Source organism: Phoenix dactylifera, chromosome 1, assembly GCF_009389715.1.
Source record: "Phoenix dactylifera cultivar Barhee BC4 chromosome 1, palm_55x_up_171113_PBpolish2nd_filt_p, whole genome shotgun sequence".
In the NCBI taxonomy this organism is placed as follows: Eukaryota; Viridiplantae; Streptophyta; class Magnoliopsida; order Arecales; family Arecaceae; genus Phoenix; species Phoenix dactylifera.
In genome coordinates, this window is record NC_052392.1 from 7417939 (window position 1) to 7443706 (window position 25768).

At 38.9% G+C, this 25768-nt stretch overlaps 2 protein-coding genes across 5 annotated transcripts; one reads left to right on the plus strand and one right to left on the minus strand.

The window, feature by feature from the left end:
• Positions 1-589: 589 nt before the first annotated feature.
• On the minus strand, positions 590-8356 carry LOC103723509 (NPL4-like protein). Of its 2 annotated transcripts, XM_039125300.1 has the most exons (3): positions 8269-8356; positions 6386-7366; positions 590-966 (listed from the first exon to the last, which is right to left on the minus strand). In XM_039125300.1, the coding sequence occupies exons 2-3, from the start codon at positions 7364-7366 to the stop codon at positions 712-714; spliced, it is 1236 nt and encodes a 411-aa protein (XP_038981228.1). In that variant the 5' UTR covers positions 8269-8356; the 3' UTR covers positions 590-711. The 2 variants fall into 2 exon arrangements, with proteins under 2 accessions (XP_038981228.1, XP_008812661.3); XM_008814439.4 differs by lacking the exon at positions 8269-8356 and having other exon boundaries at positions 608-966; positions 6386-7527.
• A 2749-nt stretch (positions 8357-11105) lies between these two features.
• Positions 11106-22721, plus strand: LOC103723507 (cyclin-L1-1). Of its 3 annotated transcripts, none has more exons than XR_003382952.2 (9): positions 11106-11239; positions 11543-11731; positions 11888-11969; positions 12086-12226; positions 12552-12721; positions 21245-21515; positions 21763-22008; positions 22202-22237; positions 22317-22721. XR_003382952.2 is itself a non-coding variant. In XM_008814433.2 (9 exons), exons 2-9 carry the CDS (start codon positions 11580-11582, stop codon positions 22385-22387), a joined length of 1338 nt encoding a protein of 445 aa, XP_008812655.1. In that variant the 5' UTR covers positions 11106-11239; positions 11543-11579; the 3' UTR covers positions 22388-22721. The 3 variants fall into 3 exon arrangements, 2 of the variants coding, with proteins under 2 accessions (XP_008812655.1, XP_008812657.1); XM_008814433.2 differs by having other exon boundaries at positions 12086-12247; positions 21615-22008; XM_008814435.3 differs by having other exon boundaries at positions 21615-22008.
• The last annotated feature ends 3047 nt before the right edge of the window (positions 22722-25768 follow it).

Consider the following 25768-nt stretch of genomic DNA (forward strand, 5'->3'; position numbering starts at 1 on the left):
TCGCCAAAATAGGGAAAATAAAATATGGTCCTCTTTTGGTTGATTTTCGATCAATTCGCCAGCTAACAGTCGTGATGTCGAGTCGTAGGAAGAAGAAGAAGAAAAGGGAAAGATAGGCAGAGCATTACCTTGGCTCCAGCGGTATCCGGCAGCCTTTTTTCGGCAACAAATCAAGGAACAGGCTTGGAATTCGGTGCTGATTCCCAGTGATTCTGGTGGTGGAAATCCAAGAAGAAAAGTTAAATAGATGAAGTTTCCGAGTCCTAGGTAAACTTGGATTACTCTGGGAGTCCTCAATTTCGGCCGGATTTGAAGAAGGAAGAAGACTACGATCGGAGTATTCTTCTTCTCTACTGCATTCGTGCGTATGGTGACCTGGGCCTGGCCTCCTCGGGCCGGTCCACAAGCCCAAGGCAAGTGCGGACTGATCAATGGAATGGGCCCTCACACTGAGGGCTTCTTGAAGCCGTTCCATGGATAGTTCGTTCGTTCGAGCAATTAAAAGGATCTAAAGACCCAAGTGGATCAAATAAGCAGATCTTTAGATTTGCAACGGCTGGCGCAGCACAGCCACATGAGAATTCCCATATCACAATTGAGTAAACACTTGAGGATATTGATCTAATAATTGCAAAAGGATAATTATATGATTATAATTCCAAAAAGGAAGAACTAGTATTGACATTCTGAAAACAGGATTAACTTAACATCTCAAGTGGAAGCAGCCAGGGATTCGATAAGAAGCTGGTAGCCTTCAGGGACTGTTGCTTGCCTCTGTACACACTCAGCCAGTGCTGGAACATCAGCGTTAACATCTAAAAACCTGGAAAGGAGAAGCAGCAGGTGAAAATCGGAGATTCGTTTCACAAATGGGAGGTGCTTTGTCCTATCCATATGGTTCTTCAGAGACCTCAGCGCGACAGTAGTAATTCGGTTCTGTATAGGAAAACTTGATGACAGTAATCCCTGCATATCAAGATTGTATGTAGAAGTTAGTGGTTTTGTGGTAAAGACATAATTAATGAGCAATATCTGGTACAACTTAAAAACATTAGTTGCAGTAACAATTGGATGAATAAACCAGAACATCCCTGGTTCTAGCCCTCAGATACTTTCATGCATCTGTTTTTTCTTTTTTTTTTTTTTGAAAGAAAAAAAGAAGTTGGAGTGCTCCACTATTACTTGCATTTTACACTATCGATTTACTTAAGCATTACCATGATTTGCGAAGATCGATGTAATTAAGCAACAAAGATTACCAGAGTAGTGCAAATGACAGAGCATTTTATAAATATTAGCTCCAGAAAACAGAAGAAAGTTCATAGTTAATTTCTGTTCCACAAAAGAACAGCCCACTACCACCAAAGAAGCAATGTTTGAAGCTCTCTATAAAGATGACTGGTGCTATTTGATGACAGGTTTAGGAAAATATACATCTTATGGAAGAATGACTGTAAGGATCTTATATCTCTGAATCAAAAAAAGGTTGCACAAATTAAGAAGGCAAAAGAAATGCATGATTGGTAGGAATGCACGCAAAATGAGATACTGGTCAATTTGGTGATGAAGAGAAATAAAAGCGATCGCATATGTGTTGAGGATGTTTTAGAAATTTCTGATAAGGTTTAGAACAATGCAGATATGCTTTTGCAGGTATCATATGATAGTAGACTATGGGCTGCAAAGAACCAGTCAAGGTAGTTTGAGAAAGGCCAAGAAAGTTTATAAAATGGTGTAAAGACCTTGATGCTGTCTTCTTGTTCCTTTTCAGAAAACGTTGACCACTATATCTGGCTACAACATATGGATGCCCTCTCATGCTAGCTGACAAGTTTTTCCCCACATTTCTACCATCATATGATCTCATTTTCACAAAGGAATCTGATAGAAAGTTTAAATTGAACTGTCGCCCATTCTATCACTACCACTACTAATATCTATGAACTCTCACATCATCTCATAACTCTCTGAATCTTAAATACCAAATTGTATTTTGAAAAATAATAAAAACATGAAGGCAGTACAAAAGCTAGCTCCCTACATATTCAACAGGAGTCAATGAAAGTTATCACCTAAAAGCCTAGCTGGTTCCACGTAGATGCTTTGGCATCCCAAGTGTATAGATAATTGCTGCTTTAATGGGTCATGAGTAAGGCAGCAAAGATAGTGCATAAGTTGGTGCCTAAATGCTGGGGTGCTCAGGCTGCAGTTTTGACTCTGGCCCACTACCTAAGCACAACCCAGTTATTCTATTTTAATTTTTTTTTAAAAAAAGTTACAATGAGAACTATCAAACTTTATTTTGCTACATGGGCACCTACAACTGCCAGGCTCTAAAGAGAAACATCATAAAATGTAGAGAGAAGTTGGGAGTGCATATTTCAATTGGTTTACATAACTATTGATTCTCTCCAAATAATATTTTTAGGTACAATATACTTTTAGTGGTATTGATATTTGGATCCTCTCCATTTTGGGCTAGAAAATACAGTGAAGAGGACACCGAGGTTGATGGTTGTGCAGATGAGATAAGGAGTGACAGCAGCAATCCTCAAGCTTGGAGGAGGCCATGCACATCGAACAGCCTCACCATCCTTGTTTGGCCAATGCCACTCATCTTCTCTCCCTCGCACACCAACACACACAAAGGACCTAGGGAGGTTGCTGATCCCGTTTACCTTTGGCCTTCCAAAGAATAGGGGTTGAGTCACATGTAACTCAATTACATGCAGCTTGAGATACATGTAGTTTGAGTTGCAGTGTAAGAGCTCCAAAGAGCCCTTTATGTCCATATGAAACACAGATATGAACCAAATATATAATGGTCCAGAATAGCAACTTGGCAGGTATACCATGATATTATCCATGATTCTAGATCCTAACTACAGTTATACTATTTTTCCCAAATTACAAATTGTTTTAAAAAAAAATACGCATGTTTCAATTATACAACTAATCCTGAAGCCTATAGATTTTTGCTACTATATAATGAACTTTTGCTTTTATACCATGTGTTGCTTATTTTTCTAGCTATTTTCCTTAAATTTACAGTTCTTCAGCCCTTTATATTATCTTAATCAATGAAACCATACAACACAAAACAAAATAACAGAAACAATTTGACCTAGGGCAGAGAGAAAATACCACTATGGGCTTGTTTGGATAATTCGGTAGGATTGAGCTGAATTTCCTGCTGGATTCATGGATTGGGTAGCCCATTTGAGCATCGCCCTATCAACCAAATATCCCCGAACCCAAACTATGTGAGAAGAAGAAAAGAACCTCCATGAGTCCTTTTTTCTTCCTACAGACCAACAGGCCTGGATTTGGATATGGTCCTAGAAGGTGTGGAATATGCGGGCCAACAGGCTCTATTCCTGCAGGAATATCCAAACAAGACCCTAAATAGAAAATCTGAACTCAATTTATATAAATAGGTGAGATATTCAAAAGTGATGATAAACAGTTGATGATGTTAATACCTTGTCATAGTCCAATTAAAAGCAAAGGCAGATCTTAGGCAGCAAATTGCCACCCAAATAGAATTCAACAGAAGACCGATAATTAACGGGACTAAAAATTTCAAGTTTATAGCTATACACGTGCCTTGGAGTCACATGTTCCAAAGGCAAATAGCAAGAAGGCAAATTGCTCAATCTCCCAACCATAGAAATTCCCCAACTAGAACTATCAAAAGTCCACAGGAAATATTTCAAGGAATTAGAACCCATGCAAATCTACATCAAATTGGATCCTCAAATTAATTGAGTTATATCCTTTGGACATCAAAGTCTACTGCATTAGAATCAGTGCCTCCCACCACCACAAACAAGGCAACAACAACAATAACACCACCAAAAACAACACCAACCAAAGAAACAGAAAAAAATGAAGCAGAGTTAAAATTGAGATCTCTAAAGTATCTCACCAATATATAATCATGCAAGGCCAAGACACAAAACAGTGGCGGATATGCTCATCAAGCATGCAGCAATTACAACAAATTACCAAAGTCAAGATAAGCAGAAGTCAGCAAAATAGTACAAGTTGGTCAAACAAAACAACTAGAACTGAAATGAAATTAAAGAGGTAGTTGATGTTTTCAAATCTCATAACTAAATAATATCAGAACTTATATTTGATTTAAAAAATACAGTTTGAAGTTCAGCCAAGAAGATTGTGAGCTGTTCAAATTTTCTTAATGACCGGACACCAATCTAACACCAATCATCTCCATTTTTCATCCAAGCTTGGGACAAGAACTATAAGTGATCACGAAGACCCTCATTATACAATTGGTGAATAAGGACTCGCACAGACAACTATTTAGGACATGGCTTGATGGTCATTGCTATGCTAATCAAGATAATAACAAAAATAAAGGCATGACATTTTTGGATAATCAAAAAAAACTTTTATTTTCTGAAAAGAATTAACTAGATTGGTCTCTAGGCAACAGAAACCTAGTAGTCAAGCATCTTAATCCATAAATAATATTAAATTTGTATCTTCAAGAATGTGTGTGATACATCAAGTGACAAAATACAACTCAAAAATGAGATAGTATGACTTCACAGCCACGTCCCTATGAATCAGGCCAACGTTGCAAATGTGCTTTGGCAGTTGCTTGCTGAGATCTGCTTTATTTACTAGGCTGACAGCCTAAGCAGCCAACCAAGTGCCAAGAGTTCAATAGCAACTAATTTATTTATTTTACCAATTTCATAACTTATGTTTCAATAAAGATATACTTGGTGACAATGATTATATCAGTTTATTTCATAAGAATTTGTTCATATAACATCAATATAATTACAAAAACAATTATGGGCAGCAATAATATGAGCTTATGAATCTTCAATCTTGCTAAAGTTGCATCTAGCAACCAGTATGCGGAAAAAACATACGAGCATCACGTAGCAAAATATCCTTCACATCCAAATCCAATTAAATCCATCACACAACGAATTTCTACATTTTCCTCAGGAAAAATATAGATTTAATTAGTCAGATCACATAGTTGACTCACTTAGATATATGAGGTAACTTCTTAAGTTGCATGCAATATGCATGTGGATGACTTAACAACATAAGGCACAACTTGGGCACTAACAAGATGTAAGGTACAAAAAGTGGCCACCTAGGTGACTACTGGGCTGAAAAGAAATTATGCACTAAGCTCCTAGGTGATAGAGCAGCCTGAGCACTTCGGTGGATCTGCACTAGTGCTTAGGCTGCTTCCCTTGACAAAGCAGGGTATTATACCAGTATATAAGTAAAACACCATTTCAACTTATTGCAACTACTTCTGGATTGCTAACTAAAAAGATATCCTGCAAGGAGAATTGCTCTATCTCTCTCTCGTACACGCACGCGCGATAGTTTTCTGCATATTTGATAGGTTAAGGAAACCTCTGGTTTACCAATGGCAGTGTAGGTTCACGCAAATTTGCAGTACTTGAAGATGCAAGATCCAAAAGATATGTTCAAATCATATCATCCTAAGTCTAGTCTACCAAATATTCTATTGGTATTTCACTCTGAAGCATCTTATTGGGCTCTTAAGCAAAGCCCCAGTGAAGACACACCACCAAGATGATTGGTGTTGCACAAATCAAGCGAATGGAAATAAACCACTAGAACAAAGAAGTTTTGGGGAGAAAAAAGTTATCAAATAATTCAAAATGATACTTGCATTTAATGCTTCAAAGTTTTGCAATTGATTTAAGTTAAATGACTAAAACATACCAATTGCAAACATCAAAGAGCAAAATAGCACAATACCATAACACATTTACTAACATGCTACAATAAGCAACTATTAATAGAAGTACATAATTATATATTGATAAGCATAAAAACTGAATTTGGCACTGTATAGTGTATATGATACATAAAACCTTGATTGTAGTAATCAAATGTGAGACAAAGGAAAAACATGTCTGGATCCATCATGGTAATCATAAGCTAGAAAAGGTAAAGGCTAGTGATTCCTAAAACTGTTATCACCGCAATCTAAAATGATATCACCCATTCATGAAGAAGAAGAAGAAGAATCCATGCAGCAGATGCATTCATTCTGACTCAAAGGTTATGAATCATATAATTTCAAATTTAACATCAAAATCTCTCTAAATTTATAGAGATTTAAATGACCATTAAATTATACTGAAGAATGATCTCTTTATGTCTCAAGATCATGTAATTCAAGCAAGTGGCATCCAAAGCAATTGTTCACACTTTATAACCTACATGGCCACATGTGAACTTTTACTATGGTCGATAATAAAATTCTTTAAAAAAAATTAATCACTAATTCAAATTCCATCCTATAATGACATATTCAAATTAGCAAAAAAGGGTAGCGACACAGAGCCCCACTGACCTGGTGATCGGAGATCTTGACAGGCACCAAGAAGAAGTCATTGTCCACCTCCCTCACATCCTTCACACCAACAACCACATCCTTCTTCATCCTCGACAACCTCGGATCATCATCCTCGCCGAACTCCGTCATAAACCACCCCTCTTTGAACAGCCGGACGCACGTGTCGCTCAACTGGAACGCCTCGAAGTGCACGTCGGCGGCCCCATCCTCTGCCACCTCCAGCTTGACCACGGCGGTGACCCACTCGGGGATCGCCCCCTCGGCCTGGATCTCGGCGGCCTGCAGCACCTCCCGGCCGGACATCGTGTACTCCCCAGTGCCGCGCTTCCGGCCGACGGCCTGCGTGAAAACGAAGCCAACGCGTCGCATACCAAGGCCAGCGGCGATTGCCTCCACATGGACCTCCTCATCTGGATCCCGGAGGAGGGCGAGGGTCTCCTCCGTCCCCTGCTGGGGGGGCTCGTAGATGAAGTCAACGGCGACGGCGCCTCCGTCGGCGACGCGGCCGTAGAGGAAGCCGCCGCGCTTGACGGCGAATGCGAGGGTCTCGGCGACGTAGAGCTGGAAGGCGTGGGCGGCGTCGCGGTCGAAGGAGGCGGAGGTGCAGTGGGGGGCTTCTTGGCGTGAGACACGGATCTGGCGGGCGATGAGATCGTCCACCGTCATCTTGCGGCCGAAGGAGCCAGCGGGAGTGAGAGGGGGAGCCGGGGGGGCGGAGGAGCGGGCGAAGCCGGCGTAGGAGAGGTAGACGACGGAGCCGTGGGAGAGACCAAGGGAGGAGAGGGAGGCGGAGGGGTCGGAGAGGAAGGGGGCGGGGGAGGAGAGGAGGAGCTCGGGATTGAGGGAGAGGGTCTGGGCGGCGGCGGGGACGCCGAGCTGGGACTCGATTCGGGAGTGGAGGGCGGCAACGGTGGCGGCGCCGCCGTCGGGGACGGTGACGCGCTCCAGGCCGTCGCGGCTTCGGACGCGGATGATCATCTTCTCCCTCGATCGATCGAAATCGTAGGAGAAATAGATGTGCGCGCGTGAGAGAGAGAGAGAGAGGGAGGGACGAGTCGTGGGAGGTAAAAGTAGAGAATGTAAGCCGAAGTCTCCGGTCTAAAGGTCGGTTTTGGGTGCTTCAAGACAAGGGCTGCAAATGGGTCGGATCAACCCGTGACCCGACCCAATCCCATCCGAATTTTAGAATCCGCGGATTCGGATGGGGTCCAAAAATTGGACCCGAATCATTTTCTAGGTTGGGTCTGGGACTCGATTAGGAAGTGGAGGGCGGCAATGGTGGCGGCGCCACCGTCGGGGATGGTGACGCGCTCCAGGCCGGCGTCCCCGCCGCCGCCCAGACCCTCTCCCTCAATCCCGAGCTCCTCCTCTCCTCCCCCGCCCCCTTCCTCTCCGACCCCTCCGCCTCCCTCTCCTCCCTTGGCCTCTCCCACGGCTCCATCGTCTACCTCTCCTACGCCGGCTTCGCCCCGCTCCTCCGCCCCTCCGGCTCCCCCTCTCACTCCCGCTGGCTCCTTCGACCGCAAGATGACGGTGGACGATCTCATCGCCCGCCAGATCCGTGTCTCACGCCAAGAACCCCCCCACTGCACCTCCGCCTCCTTCGACCGCGACGCCGCCCATGCCTTCCAGCTCTACATCGTCGAGACCCTTGCATTCGCTGTCAAGCGCAGCGGCTTCCTCTACGGCCATGTCGCCGATGGAGGCGTCGTCGCCGTTGACTTCATCTACGAGCCCCCCAGTAGGGGACGGAGGAGAGCCTCGCCCTCCTCCTGGATCCCAATGAGAAGGTCTATGTGGAGGCAATCGCCGCGGCCTTGGTATGCGACGCGTTGGCTTCGTTTTCACGCAGGCCGTCGGCGGGAAGCGCGGATGATCATCTTCTCCCTCGATCGATCGAAATCGTAGGAGAAATAGATGTGCGCGCGTGAGAGAGAGAGACACAGAGAGGGACGAGTCGTGGGAGGTAAAAGTAGAGAATGTAAGCCGAAGTCTCTGGTCTTGAGGTCGGTTTTGGGTGCTTCAAGACTTGAACCGTGGGAAAGAGATTACGTTAATAAGTGGGCGTAGTGCTTTGAGCTGGGATCGGTTTTTGTTTACTTCTTAATTAATTCATGTAGTGGGGGAAATCAGGAAAATAGAAGGGACCTGGTTTCTGGGAGTGCCGTGTATTTTTAGTGTAGGCTAGGTTTTTATTTTGGTAAATAACGCTTTTAGGGGAAAGGATGGGAGAAGGTTTTGAAATTGGATGGGAGAAGGCTTTTGAGCCTCATTTTGAGTTTGATATGATTCGGATTCCTCATCTAAATGTAAAAGATTTTTCTATAAGCTTGTAAGTGGCTATATCAATAATTGAATATGTAGTTGGATATTAGATGGTTATTAGATATTGTCGTAGATGTACTTTAAAATGATGATATTTTATAATTTAAAATTGTAATTTATTTTTGAAGAGTTTGAATTGCGTTCGATTCATTATTGAATCGGAAAAGTTTAATCCACATCAGCTAGTATTTCTGTGTCACTGAAATATAGATGATTAATTGAGGTCGAGATAATGCATATTCTCCTTATCCATTTACAACAATCACTAGCAATTCCATAATCAATGGATTGTCATTGATTTGAAACTCATTTCTCTAGTTCAAATATAGTTGAGGGCTTGAACTTATTTTAGGACCATGTGAAATTACATGTTCTATATAAATTCATAAAATCTAAAAACCCATGAAAATTTGATTTTTTTTCTACCAATAGAATTTCTCAAGTCCATGATTTTCTTCTCCAGATATCTCATAACTTTTTGTTTTGTTTCTTTCTTGATTCTACCAATACCTCCCATGAATAAAATTTCAACTTTTACAAATTTAAAATTTTGAAAAAAAATAGAATCATGATTTTTGAAAATCAAATCTCCAAACACTGCCTAGATGCTTTATGTGTTGTTTTATGATTGTTTTAATTTTCTTTCCCAAATTATGAGAATAGTAAACATATGGTTTTAATTCTACAACGATAATAAGGTTGCTCAGTGAACTAATACTACTAAGATAGGAACATTTAGTTTGAAAATATCATTATCTGGTTTAAGTGGAATAAAAGGAATAGCTTATGATATAAAAGGAGAGAAATTGGAATAAGCATATTGTTTCTATCAAAACACTGTGTGTAGGATAAATATGATTTCACTACTCATGTAATGAACATCATTACTATTTGCAATAGAAGAATTTATTTTATATATACTTGCATCTAAAATAAGTTGAGAGTGGAACAATTTATTACAACATTTACATAATTATTATATTATTATTTTTTTAAAAAATATGAAAATATTTTAATGTCAAGTTTGCAAAAATGACATATTCATTTATGTCATCTTCTCTTGTACAATCAAGTGGATGATTTTGTTTGTCCATAATTTATATGTAATAGCAAGAGTGTACCCGCATGAGATGGGCAACTTTTGCAAGTGGGTATCTATATACCAAATATCACTCATTTGACTTGCTCAAAAGTAAGTCTCCCATCGGTCTTCCTTCGGCCTTAACAAGTTATGTAATCGCCTAGCCCTGTCCTGCCACCTCTCATTGAAATTTGCCATCCCCGCCCATTATGATGCTAGGCGCTCAACCTCTACATCATCAATATTGCCTCCCTTACTAACCACATGATTAGATGGCATAGTAGTATTTTCAATAAAATTTGCTTAGTAATTATAGTGATATGAGCAACATCGGATAGTTCTCAACCTTTAATCGGCTCCAATCTGACTAGTCAAGCCCTAGGTGGAAGTGGATTTCCTTACTATCCTTATTAATGATCACCATTGCTTTATTGTTGCTTCCACCACCCCCTACCAATGGTGCCACCGTATACACTACTTTCCAACCAAAGCTGCTCCTATTGAGGAAAACATGCCAACTCTGGGAAGAAGAGGTTAGTGATAACAAAAAGAGCCATGAGCTGGGCAGGAGGGAGCAAGGGTTTGAGAATATCTCAAATTTGGAGGATAGTAGTCATGAGGTAGAATCTAGCATGGCAGAGAGTAATAGTGTGATCTAGCAAGAGGTAGTGGGATGGGGCTGGGGTGTGTTTTTTTACCGTCCTATTGTCGGGACATGGTGGACGGTGGTTGGAGAAAGAGGAGGAAGAAAGATGTGGGAAGGAAAAGGAGAAAAAGATGATTGAAAAGATTTTTTTAAAAAAATTACTCATATACATAGGATATCAATATTCAATTTTAAATATCATTGATCTCGTATGGGCTTAGTCTTGATCTATCGTACGTAAATTATGGTGGGACAAAATTATTCGCCAAAGTGTACTAGGCGAAAGTGACCCTAGCATAAACATAAAAACATAACCATTATTCATGTTACATCATAGCCTGCATCTGAATTTCAAAAACATGTTCTTTGTTATATAACTTATGTTCCAATATTAGATTTATACAAAAATTAAAACTAGGGGATGAGGGTGATTGATGTGGAATTAGGGTTTGTTTGATAATTGAAAATTTTGAAAATTAAATCCATGAATTTAAAAAAACAAACATGAGATCCAATTTTTTTTCCAAATTGAAAATTTTATTATCTTATTTTTCTAAATCTTCTCCATTCTGAACAAATGCGAAGATGTATTAATTTCTCTTTTTTTTCCCCCAAATTATTTTCCAATTTTACCCCCAGGAGATCGCGGCTAGACCCGCTTTTCCAACTTTTAATGCCCCAAATTCTGAACGAATCCCCCCTCTTCGTCGTCGCAGCTTCGGTAGATCTCCCGAAGCTCTCGAAGTCGCTCCTCTCCCCCATCTCTTCCCCTCCGAAGAGCTATCGCCGAATAAAAAAGGTACCCCCTCGCCTTTCTCTTTTAGCTTCCAAAACCCTGGGCAAAGAACCAGAACGAGAAACCCTAGAAATCCTCCTCTCGCTCTTACTGGGTTCTCAGCTCGTTTAATCCTAGGGCTTCTCTCCTCTCGATCTCTCCTACTTACCTTACTCTCATCTCTCTCATTCACGACCTCCTAGGGCTTTTCCTTGGTACAAGAATTTCGCGAATTTGATAACAGATCGATCCAATTTCACCTCTAAGTTCTTCGCCACACGAAAAAAACTAAAAACCCTTTCTTCGTTAATATTCGTTTCGTTGCAGTGACGCTTGATACTGTTTCTGCGTCTCTCCGGATAGAATGATATACACTGCGATCGATACCTTCTACCTCACCGATGAGCAGTTGCAGAATTCCCCATCGAGGAAGGATGGAATTGATGAGGCTACGGAGACCACTATTCGGATATATGGATGCGATCTCATACAAGAGAGTGGCATTCTACTCAGATTGTATCCTTTTTGCCAACAGTTTATATTATTTTTATTGATTCTTTTGGGTAATTTTATTTTCATGTTGTATTAGCTAAAAAGGAGTTTTTGTGGCATTGAATTTTTCGATTTACATTTTTAAGTTTCTTTCTTTGATGAGTATCTTGACTGCTTTAGACCGCAAGCAGTGATGGCCACAGGACAGGTTTTATTCCATCGGTTCTACTGCAAGAAGTCTTTTGCTCGCTTCAGTGTTAAAGTAAGGGTCATAATCTTTTTTATCATGGACATTATGTTCTTTGTTTGTTTTTCCTATTGAGGAATCTTTCCTATGTGTCCAGGACAAAACTAAGCCCTGATTTTGTTTTGTTGTAGAGAGTTGCTGCGAGCTGTGTTTGGCTGGCTTCAAAATTGGAGGAGAGCCCAAGAAAAGCAAAGCATGTGCTTATTGTCTTCCATAGAATGGAATGCAGAAGGGAAAATTTGCCGATAGAGCATTTGGATGTCTTCTCTAAGGTTAAGGATGTCTTATCTAAGGTTAAGGATGTCTTATCTAAGTTAATATGCTTTCTTTTTGCTGATGTTTGTGTATCTGAATTTTGAACTCATTTCTTCTCTTGGGTGATGGAATTTTAGACTTAGTTCTATGCAATTGTACACATTCAACTGCATCAAAATACTTTCACATATGTCTGATTTGCCTATTATGTCCAGTATTTTGCCACAGAGACGTTTTTTTTTTTTTTATTTCAAGAATTTGTGGATTAGTATACAAGCTTTTGTGCTTATCAACATAGTTTTCTGATACATGTTTTTTTTTCTTTTCTTTTTTCGCTTGCAGAAATATTCAGACTTAAAGAATGACTTGATCAGGACAGAGCGGCATTTGTTGAAGGAAATGGGTTTCATATGTCATGTTGAACATCCTCACAAGTTTATATCAAACTACCTTGCAACGCTTGGAACCCCTCCTGAATTGAGGCAGGAAGCTTGGAATCTAGCCAATGATAGGTATTACTCCGGACATAACTCAATGTTAAAAATCATTTTTGATTGCTTTAATAGGTTAGTCAGTTAGTTGCAGATCTTACCTTTGCAATTTTTAACGTATGCTTATATCTGAATTTTGTGTCTTTCTGAACATTTTGATACTCATTTAGATATCATTCAATTTATTTTGCTTTTCAAAGTTGTGAGTTGCTGACCTTGTAAACTGATTTGTTGTAGAGCCTTCACAATTATGTTGTTCAAATATGGCGGGCACAACATACATCCTTAAAATTGAGGTGTCAATCACGGGTATGAAACCCATTTTGATGTGTCCTAACATAGCTTCACTATGAGGAGTCATATATGTTTGTATGATGGATGAAACCATACTGTTTAAGGTTGCTTTCGAAGTTTGCATAGTTCCAAAATTTCTGTATTTGTGACCTGCTTGCATCGATCATTAATTATAATGCTAATAAAAAAAACCTGCCTTCACAAGTCCTTGCAAATCCTGATAAGTTGCAAGACTTTTATGGTTAAAATCCTTGATTCTTTTGTGCAACAAATTTTGATGCTAATTAAATTACAAAATGTAAATCATAATTTACCAAATATATTGTACCATAACTAAATATAATGGGTGTGGTAAAGATAGAATGTTGAGCTGGATGTGTAACCATAGAAATAGTTAACTTAGGATGGTCAGGCTGAGGACAAAGTGGAAAATTGACTTTGATAGCTTTTGTTGCAAAGTGAAAAGTTGATGAGGCCTCATTAAGGAGAAGAGATTAAAGAAAAAGTTAAAACTTATGATCACATGGATGGAAGTTGTAACAGGTGATTTAGAAAAGGTTGTAGTGCTTACATATATTGTGCTTAATATGAATTATTAGTAAAAGAAGATTCACATTATAGACCCTAGACAGGTCTCGTAAGGCCTGAAGGTTATGGCCATAATTATTGTGGTTATTGTAGCCTAATCATTTAACAAGCCCTGTAGGATGAAATGTAAGGATTTGAGAGGCTGCATTTGATTTAGTTCATCAACATAAGCTTTTTTTATGTCCATTTGAACACTATATTGATGTTCATCGTGTTATCGACTTTTTAGTGTTTCGATGAGTGAAATGTAAAAAGCCATGCTGAACTCGAAAGTAAAAATGACCAGTAAGATGTTCGTTTGGATGCTTGATCATGTCAAGCCAAAAATTCTTGACCAATAACATGGCAAGTGAATGTATAGATTGGTTTTAATGTCTTGGAGGATGCATTCATTGCAGATTGAAGATTTGATATGAAGGATTTTGAGGAAGAAGGTCCTGACTGATATACAAGACATAAACAGGCCTATGAAAAAAGAAAGCTGTGAGCATTAGCCAATACCAGGGATTTACTTGGTTTTATTAGACATGATTCAGATGATGACTCTTGAGGGTTGACATTTAGAGGGCTCAATAATTCTATATCTAAAAGTGTTATTCACTGGTTGGTGATACAAGTGTCTTGGTGAACTAAATGATATTACAGAAGAATGTTTTGGAGAAATAAGAACTAAAAGTTCACTAGAGAGGAGCATTTATGAGATGCAAGTTTAGGTGGACTGTGTATGAAAATCACTTGAAGTCATGCTAGATGGCTCTTAGAGGACATGAATGGTATTGGGAGAGGTAAGTGAGATTGAAATTCCATGGAAGGAATGATAGTTTTTATGTTGTTATTGTTCTGAGTGGGACTTGAGCCAAAGGTTGATGAGGAAGCCGAGGGCATGTTTCAAGATATTCTTGGTGCCATAAGTAGCATTCTCTACTTCAAAGGTTGCATTTGGCTGGCGAACAAGAAGGAATAAGAGCCTTTGAACCCACTTACTCCACCTTTTTCAGCCTGTTGCTCATTTGAGTGCCTGGGTTAAAATACTTTTCTCAGAAGGGAAGAATAGGTATTTTTGAAAAGTCAGTGTGAATTGAATGCTTTACTGTTTTCCCTCCTAACTGTTTTGCCACACTTGACCTAGAAATAGTTTACTCATGTGAAAAGGCAGAATAGTTTAACTCTCCTTCTTCCTCTCCAACTTACTCCATTTGAGCCAGCTAATCTAAACTATGCATTCTTGAGCCAAACAGTGTAAGAATTTTCTAAGAAATGGTGCATCCATATTGATATTCTGGCTATACAAGAGTTGGAGATGACATATGCTTTTTAAACCATTGGCTAGCTATACAAAGTATATGTGAGGTGGAAAAATCTTCATGTGGGCTACACATGTTAGCGCTATTGAAGATGAAGGCTTACAAAACATCAATATAGCTTTCTTTGTTGTATGGTTCAAAAGATGCTTGGAATGAAGAAAGGTTTTGAAGACGTGTATATTAAGGTGGACATGTGAAACTTAATGGCGAGAAACATTTTCCTTTTGTGTGGCATACCCACTTTGAAAACTCCTTAGATATTGCTTACATGTTTCTCTAGAATCTTGACCTTTTTTGCTTTGCCCAACCTAGATCTATTGATATGTGGAAGCTTTTGCCTTTGCTAACATATTCTGCTGAATTCTCTAGCCCTTTGTTTCCTAGACCATTTGACTTATTTGAATACTCCACCTAGCAGTTAGAAATGGTCAGCCGTAAGACCAAGGTACGCCATACCGGCCTGTACCGGCCCGTACGGGCCGGTACGAACTGGTCCGAGCAGGGATCAGTACCGGATCAGCATGGGATCCGGTACCGGAAGCTTTTTATTGAAAAATTGGCTAGTACCACTGCCGTACCGGTACGGACCGATATGGAACCGATACCTATCAGTCCGGGCTGCCACCGGTACGCCGACCGGTACCGGTACGGAGGACCTTGCGTAAGACACTTGGATAATGGGTCTGCAAAAGGAAATTTTTAAAGTTTATAAGGATCTGGCCCCTAGGCATGTACTTATAGTCAATGTTGATATCCAATTCTTGTAGCATAGCTCAAGACAACTAGATTTCTTGCATCAAATCTTCATTTTGCTTGCTGGAAAAGAATGGTGAGTGTAATGCTTTTAAGTAGACGAGGAAGCCAAACTAACTCTAATGCTATTGAGGACAATTTCTAGTCTTTTAAGAGATAAGATAAACATTAGAGCAAAATGCATAGGTAGTAGTTGAACCTTAACCAATGGATTGGAAACAGAATAAATGTTAGCAAGACTTGGATTCTAGCTAGACAATTGCTGGCATTATTGTAAGCAAGTTATGGCCTGTCATATCATATGTCGTGTATTGTATAGGGATAGAAGCACTAACAAGATTGCTTGCGCTACTTTTAGGGCATTTGAGATTTAAATAGTAATGATATATTAGACCATTTATAAGTTCAGTTGGATCCATTTTGCTATAAAAACCAAATATATTCTTAGGGAGATGGCAGCTTTAAAAAACAAACATATAGTAGTATTCTGCCAAGTACCATCTTAATTGATCTTGCATAATGCTTCAGATAGTAACTGGTTACCATTAATAATCATATGATGAACATTGAGTTGTTGGGCAATGATGTTGTTGGAAGAATGTATGTAAAGAGAGCATCAATTTTACTTGGATATTCCAAATTTTGGATTTTTGTCGTGTCGGAAACTTGGACACTTGGGACACCATGACACTGCTTGACACTTCATACCATCAAATTTTGATGCCATCATCATTATGTGTGTACTTTTGGCACTTGTATATAAAGTTTGTAATTAACAACCATTTTGTCTAATTTTATAAACTTAAGGATCATTGGTTTAACTCATTAGTAATTGATGCGTACATCAATATATTTACATGCACATACAAAAGATTTAGATTTGTCCCAGTGTCTAATGAAGATTTCCGTGCCATATTTATTTGGACACTTGGACATCTGACACTCACGTCAAGTGTCCGATTAACATTGGAGAGCATACTCATGATAACTTTTGGTGAACCATACATTGATGATGAATCAAAAGGGTACAGAAGAGGGTTTGTATGTATGTACTGGTGTACTTACCTTGAATTTGAAGGAGCGGTTCTTGCAATCCATTTATGAAGAGACCAGTAATTTGTGGCATGAACAATTTGTACACAGATGGTGGCCACCTTGTTCATGGAGGCTAACTTCTCATCATATTTAATCTTACACCGAGTGGAATTGCAAGTCTAACAAGCTTGCCAACAAAAACCATCAAAACAAATTAAATTTTGTGGATCTCTCTCTCTCTCTCACACACCCACACCCACACACCTCAAGATAGGAGCAGACCTGGTAGAAATTATGGTGAGGGTGGACCACACCTGTGATCTTCTCTTTGGCAGGACAAATAATACTAATTATTAACTTGTTAAAGAGTGAGAGCATCTTGTACTTGGTGCCTTGGTCACATTTGATGCTAAACTGCTTGGATGATTACAAGAAAAGTCCAGAGTTGCAACAAATATGAATCAACAATTATGAAGTTGTAATTAGAAATGATGTTTTTATGATGATAATAATGCAGGAGTAGTCTGACTATCACTTATGCTTTTGAAGGTTTAGTGGAATGAGAGCTTTCACGATGGAAGATATGGGTACAACCGTACAACTATGTGCAGTTTGCCTGCAAGAGTTGTCTTGAATAATATAAGTTTGTTTTGGGCAAGAATTGAAATCTTGTGTCCTGTGCTGATCAATGTGTTCTGTTGGCCAGGTGTCAGTATATTGGTGTTGGTACGCCCCAGTTTCACCAACCTAGCCCTGAATTGCTTGGACTGCACAAAATTGAGGTGGAGAGGATTCAAATTAGTTCCAAACTGATTGATACCACCCACATTAAATGGGAAGCCCTTATAAACCTCCTTTTCTTTTGTGTTTTCCACCATATAAAGATGGAAACAACCAATAAGAGAGTGTGGAGGTGTGAACAATGAGGAATAATGCTATTGATGCTTGGATTGCTAGAGTTGGGGCTAGAAACAATCTTTTAGCTATCTTTTTCCCCTCTTTCTATTTAAAAGTTTTTCAAAAGTTTGTGGATGAATGATGGGAATTTAAGAAATTATGTAGGGATCATGTTGTAGGTAGATAAATGGTGGGGAAATTTCTATTCAAGCCTGCCAAATGTGGCATTGAGGCATTGAGATGAGGGCTATATTAGTATGTCAAAAACTTGGTCGTTATTTGATAATATGTTACTTTCTTTTGTTTATTTGTGAAATCAGTGCTAATAGTAAACTATTTCATATGGAATCTTAATAATACCAGGTATCTTTTATCAGTGACCTAATAATATTAAAATTTTAATGCTTAGATACAGATTTTCTATGCATTTTAGTTGCAAGTTATTTTAAAGTTATGTGAAAAACTAACGATAATAAAACTTCAGCAGGTGCCAAATAGGGATGACTAGGACAATCTAAATTGATATACCTACCATATTTCTCCAATTTATAGCACTATAACAACAATATATAAGAAAAAAGGCATAAAAACATTTTTGGAGGGAGGCCAATTAGGGTGTACTGTACCAGCCGGCTGTCAATATCCCTCTTTACCTCGATAAATAAATCCTTGACTCAAGTTTTTCATAATGCTGCCAAATCTTGCCTATGAAGAATAGACTTTAGGCTCAAGCTTTACTATTTTTAGTGTTTTTGATGTGTTATGGCCATTTTGCTTAGGTAGAAGTAAAGAAACTGTTGATGAGAGAAGTTAATATCATGGATATCATATCTGGGTGCCTGAACATGTTCATATGGTGGATGATCCATGATGTCATCTTTGTTTTCATCCTTATTTTTGAAAATTCTAATTCTTTTTGATTAGGCACAAGGCTCTTGATGAGAAGACTTAAGTTTGCATATAGTGCCTTTCTTCTGAGATGGTTCTCATGTATGAGGCATTATTAGTTGAAAAGGTGGCAATCTGAAGAATGAAAAAGGAGGTGACACTTTGGGGATGGATGAAGGTTGAAAATCTTGTCAATTTTCTGGTCAGTGGTGGCCACTATTTGACTGGTTTCCTTTAAAATAAGGAAGCCTCTTTTTTTTTTTTTGGGGGGGGGGGGGGGGGGGGGGTGGGGTTGCCATTGTTCTTTGTATTAGAGAGTCTTAATTTACAGTGAGATCAGATTGCAGGTTGGTGTGCTCACAAGTGTAGTTTTATACTGCAATTTTATTATATGTGTTTGAAAATGGTGTGCAATTTCGTTTGTTTTGTACTCATGCAGAATGCATGGAGGGAAGGTAATTTTTAATTACCCAACCTTTTTTCCATCTATTTTTGGGAGGGAAATTTTCACCTACCGAATAGCATGTTGAGAACATGAAAACATATTTCTGGCTTTGACTTTTTGTATCTCCTCCCTGTTATGTTTTCTTTTTTGATGTTCCATATCTTTCTGTTATGTATTTCTTTTATATCCTTTCAGAAAAAATAAAGAACCATCTACTTGTGATTAAGTAGTACTAATAAATTGTGTAAGTTCAATAGGTATAGGGTTGCACAGTTTTCCGAGGAATCAGAGAATTCATTAGCGAGGAATAAAAGAATTCATTAGCTATATAATGGTGTCAAACTGATCCTTAAACCACAGTCTTCCTCCACCAGTCTAATTTATGTTTTCTACACTAATAATTTAGTCATTTCTTCTATCTCCTCTCCTCCGGCTTCCATTTCCATATCCATTACTTGTTCTTGAATCAATCGGCATGAAGCATTGCTTTCATTCACTTTATGATTTGAGCTGTAAATTGTGAATATAGGGGCCATTGCTTGGTGAAATGGCAAAGGGCTTGGGCTGACAAGCACAATGGCATTGGTTCGAGTCTTGAAGGGGACACTTTGTGCCAAAAAAAAGGGGTCAAAGTTTAGGTTGGTCCTCAGTTTGCCCCTCCTAGGATGTCGGATTGCCATGATCATAATTGAGTAATAACCCTTTTTTAGCTGCAAATTGTGAATCCTAGTTTTTGTAATACCTCTGAAGTTGGGACATAAGCTGCTTCTGATGTGCATGCTTGCGTGTGTGCGTTGCCTTCATTTTGATTTATGATTTGAGTTATAAATTGTGGTTCCTAGTTTTTGTTGATATCCTCAACGAGTCATTAACTGCTTGTTGTGTGTGCATGCGTTTGTTCTTGGGGGGGGGGGGTCCACATGCAGTAACACATTATTCTTCAAAATTGTGTGTATGTGTGTGTGTCAGAGAGAGAGAGAGAGAGAGAGAGAGAGAGAGAGAGAGAGAGAGAGACTATGGTAAGACCACAGTCCACAGGATTTGAGACTAGACCTGATCAGGTGAAATTTGAAAAATGGGGGTTTCAAAATGAAAGACCAAGTCATCAGAGAGAGACTATGGTAAGACCACAGGATTTGAGACTAGACCTGATCTGGTGAAATTTGAAAAATGGGGGTTTCAAAATGAAAGACCAAGTCATCAGATGTGATCTACTAGCTTTAAACTACCTGCAAACCAAAAATCATTTATTTTGGCCGCTTAAGATTTTATTTCTCCCAGCGGGTTACACCATAGACCAAAAATTTGCTATCCATCCTTTCCTTCAGAGAATATATGAGCCCCAAGCACATGCACTTATTGTCAAGTCATGTTCACTATGAAAGTCATACCTCTTTTTAAATGTATATGTAAAAGTCCTTCATATAGATGACAAAATAAGGTTAAAATAGCCGATATCTAGCATTACTATCGGAACCTTGGATTCTCATTTTTAGCCATTCCATTTTCGAGTCCCTTTACCCATACTGGTCTGACATTTGAACCTTACTACATTGGTTATTCAAATTTGACCATCCCATAATCTTTTCTCCAGTCTGTGGGTTTTAGTAAATGATACTAGATGGTTATCAGAATAATAGGGAAAATGAAACTACATTCCTATCATGTCCCCTACAAAAGTTTATAAAATGATGACAGAATTTGGTAAAATACGGTAGGAAGAATTGGCTTATTATGTTGTGTCAGTTCTATAACACTCATGATATTAATAAATTGAATACTTAGAGGCATACTTTTTGGAGGAAATCAAACATGTGGAGGTATGGTTGGAGTCTGATGAACTGGGCAGATGTTCTTAATTGCTTTAGCCTTTTATGCACCACGAGAGGAAGTTTCTCTGACAGGTATGGACAATTTTCATGTTTTGCAGCTTTACATGCAATTTTAAAGGATTATTCTTGCTAAGTTCTTCAATATCTTAACATATCATTAAGAATCTCATAGCTCTTATCTCCAGTATTATGACATTTTTTGAGTAAGACTTTCTCATTAACTACCTTATCTTGCATCCGTTCTTATGTATTACATGCCCGATTTTTCTCGACTAGAATGGGACATGAAGGTCAGCTATGTTGTCAAGTACTGACACTGAAATTTCCAATCTTTTATGTATCTTCTACTTGTCATCTCTGATATTAAATCATACAATTTTTTGATATAACAAGGAAAATTGTTTCATATATATTACAACCATGACTCTGTTTCGATACTTTCATTTTTAAACACTGAGCTGGTTATCAGTTGCTGGATGTTCTGATTTTTTTCTTTCCAATTCCTAAGTCTGCGGACAACCCTATGTGTTCGGTTCAAGAGTGAAGTTGTAGCATGTGGAGTTGTATATGCAGCAGCTCGCCGGTTCCAGGTCCCCCTTCCTGAAAACCCACCTTGGTGGTTAGTCTTCGATGCAGATCAGGCTGGGATTGAGGAAGTATGTAGAGTTCTTGCACACCTCTATAGTCTTCCCAAGGCACAGTATATTCCAGTTTATAGAGATAATGATTCTTTCACTTCGAGAAATAAGACTCCAGACCCTCAAGCTCAATTACGAAAGGTAATAAATACCAACTGCTTTCTTTTGAGACCCATAATTCATAACTTCTTTTAAAATTGCAATCCATGATTACAGATTGGTTGAACCTGTTTTGTTTAGGAAAGTCCGCTTAATGGTAACATTAACGATACAAATACTCCCAAGGCGAATTCAGATGCTAGTTCATCCAAGGATGCATTGATTAAAGCAGCCCTAGACAAATTGAAGGAATCTAAGAAAAATGATGATGATGCTAAATCTGTTGCAGCTGAAGGTGATGCTAAAGAAGATCCCGGGGAGAAAGCGAAGGATGAGAATAAATCAGATGCCAACCTTGAAAGGAACCGGGACAGAGAAAGGGAACGGTCGAAGGCTAGAGAGCGTGATAGCAGGGGTAGAGACTCTGATCGTGATGGTAGGGGTAGAGACTCTGACAGGGATAGGGAGCGGGGGAGAGAGCTAGAACGGGAAAGAGAGAAAGAACGTAGACACCGTTCCAAGGACAAAGGCTCAGGTATCCATTACAGCATCTCTTACTGACTAAAATGGTAATGTTATGCATGGTTACTTTTTATAATTCATTTATTAATGTAAGTCTAAAGAAAATCATGATTTGTTTTCGGTCATGCAAAATTTGTGCTACTAAGAATTTACTTTTTTGCTGAATTCATGGATCATTTTGTCCTAAAAATCTCTTCGTGATGCAGGACACTCAGAAAAATCAAGGCATCATTCATCACGGGGTATGTTAACTGCTTCTGTACATCTTTTGACTAACATTGAGAGCTTTGTTCTGATGCTAGAATCTAATTTCTTTTTCAGATCGCAGTGAATACCATAGCTTACACTCATCTCGTGAGAAAGATCGACACAGACACCACCCATATAGTTGAAGAAGAATTTATATTGTGCCTTAAAAATGTTGGAAGGTGATTGTGCCATTAAATCCCCGATGCCGTGTGAGAATTGTATCTCCATTTGTTAGCAGAGATTCACTTTGATTACAGAGGCAGCTTCAGTTCACTGAGAAGCTTATAGAATACTAAGAATATGGTAGCGGCCAACTGAGTCTCTCAGATTACATGAAAACATATGTTCTTTGGAACACTTGTCATCTGAGTAATCTAAAGATTTAACCTGCAACTCTTTTAGAAAATTTTCCTGATGTAGACCATGAAAAAGCCTGATATTTCCTTTGTTTGTTTTGAAAATATGGTTTCTGGCGCATGATGATTTGTATGCTGGATGCTGATGGCTTTAGGTCATGGTGTGTTGCATGCGTGATGTGTTGATGTCCCCAACGGGGGTAGAACGGGTGAGAAGATATCATTGAAGAGAACGTTAAACTACCAATGGTGTGCTACTAGTGCTACAAGTTAATTTCTGAAACGGTCCTATGTTGAAAGACCCCAGAGAAGATGTTCTCTGAAGTGCCAAAGCCTCAGTTGCCGCATTGTAAAGCCATGCAATGGAAAGTCATGCGAACTTGGTTGTTAATGGATGGAACTGAGCTCAACTTCAAAGGATAGGCTGTAAATCTCGTCATCAGGCTTTAACAAAAATATAATGATGAATCCAGTTGCTGAGGGTAGAGGGAGAGGCAAGAGAGATAGGGAGACCCACATATACTATAGTTATCGAAGTCTTGATTTTTCGATATACACACTATAGAGCTACAGTGCAAGCGGAGGAGGTTACCGCTGCCACTGCGTTGTTTTCTACTGAGATGGCCAGGAACATGTGGGGTACTCTTTCCGCTGTCACAGCATCCAGATTTGCCTATATTTCTTGGATGCCCCACCCTTGGTCACCTCAAAGTGAACTTTGACGCTAGCATGTCGGTGGATGGTGTATATGGAGGTGTTAGATTTATAATCAGATATTCTCTTGCCAGGTTGGTTGCAGCCGGGGTTCGGAGAACGCATGGTCTCACTGTTGTAGGGGCAGAGCTTCGGGTTGCATGGGAGGGATTGTCATATGCGAGGAGGTTTCTCGGTGCCGAGCGAGTGCACTTCGAGGGAGATTATTCTGTGGTAATTGATTGGATTCAGAGTTTGGATAGGTATGGTGATGGTCACTCTCCCATCAGAGTGTCTCGCAGATTGGTTCGGAAGATGGGTGGTGTCCAGGAAGCACATGTTTTTCGGGAGGCGAACCGACCAGCAGACTGGGTTGCTTCCTTCGTCGCCCGGCACTTCAAGAAGGTCCTTTGAACTTCTATAGGAGATATTTTCTATCCCTTATACTCTTTACTTTCTGTTGCTTTGGCAGGATGTACTCACGTTAGAGCTATATAAATTGGCGCTTTTACCAAAAAAAAAAGGCATGATAATTAGGACAAGCTTCACCTCACAGTATAGGACCATATAGTATAATATTTGATGTCTTATATAAGTCCCAAAGTTTTCTTTACCGGGAGAGATGGTTATAGCTTCCACCTAGAGAGAACCTCAAAAACTATGTGTACTTGGATCTATATCTTCCTAAATATCACTTTAATCTCCACACCCGTAGAACCCCTATTTTCAAATCTTTAAATTCCATAAAGTAGCTTAGTTTCTCAATTTTCAATTTCAAAAATAACCTAGTTTGATTGCTCCATTAAATATATAAAATATTTGTATAATAACTCTAATAAGATATCTTTCTTCAAAGATTCAAAATATGTTAACTTCTAAAATATGTTAACTTCTATAAAAGAATGGATTCTCATGCTACTGAACTTTAGTAATAAAAGTAATATATTTAATTAAATTTGTTTTTTTTATAAATGTGATGGACTTCTATAGATAAAGATTCTAATAATTTTGATTTTTAAAAATAAATAAAATGAAGAGACAGAATATAGAAAAGATCTACTTATCTACTAAATTAACAAGTAAAAGAAAATATGAACCAAAATACGAAGGCATACCAATGAGCATGAAAATATGAACTAAGATACAAAAATAAAAAATTATGCATTTAAAAAAATTAAAAATTTATTATTTACAAATATTTTTAATATTTAAAATTTTGAAATCTGATATTTTCAATAACCATATGCGCCTGTATGTGCATTAAAACTAGTACTTTATAAATACACCATATGTAGCTTGCTCTAAAGGTGTGTGAAAAGATATATCCATCACCTTTGGAAGGGATAATAAGCATTTAATTTGTTTCATACAAGTTTTAAATTAAATAACAAAACAAATTTTTAGTTAAATAGCAAACATTTGTTCCTTTGTTACACATGCCCTACATTTATCCAACAATGGACATGCATTGCATTTATTATCAAACCATCTAGTAGCAACAAGAAATCTAGTTGAAACATAATGATAGAAGTCTTGGGCAAAATACTCGGAAGCATTGCCTTTTGAACTTTCATATTTTCTTCAAATTTATTGAAAATAATATTATTATTGTTTTTTTTGGTGAAAAAATAGGAGGGAGGAGAGGAAATCTTACCAACGTAGCAGCTCCTATTGGGCCTCCTTTCCACCAAAAAATGTTCGATGTAGGTAGAAATTTTTACTCATACTCTTTTCAACCTATCTAGATAGGGGCATCCGGTCTCCAATATTTTAATGGACGTCTGGCATTTTGAATTTGGACAACATCGATGAAAATAAAGCCTCATTCTATCTGTGCTACAACTTGGTGGCAACTTGGTGGCTATCGTTTTTTGTTTCAGTTTTCGTTGTTTGACTAAAGTTTTCCCCCCTACTTCTCTTTGCGGGCTCGTTTGGTTCGCGGGAAGTATTTTCCCTTCTAGGAATATGATTCCTGAGAATCAGATTCCTAGGAAGAGGATACCTAGGAAAGCACTTTTGGCATGTTTGGTTAACCATGGGAAAGTGACAAATTTCCAAAGTGCTTATGTTTGGTTGACCATCCACTTTCCTAGGAAAGTTATGTATAATTCCTATTATGCCCTTAATAAAAATTAGGTCTTTAATGTCTCTTTAATGCTTCTTTAATGCTGAAGGGTCTTTTTGGGAAAAAATAAAAAAGGAGTGATTCCCACCTCATGGGAAAGTAACTTTCCCATGTTTCTCATGGAAAAGACTTTCCCATGAAATGTGGAAATCATATTCTCATGGAAATACAACTTTCTCATCTCTCTCCTTTAAAAACTCCAACCAAACAAGAAGCATTTCATTACTTTTCCGTTGACCCCACTTTCCCCCCTCCCTTTTCTGCGAACCAAACGAGCCCTGCGAGAGCGTCCTACTGTAGGGACCCAATCTCGTTCGCGGCTTTCCCTAGCCCAGTCTCTCGCTAACGTG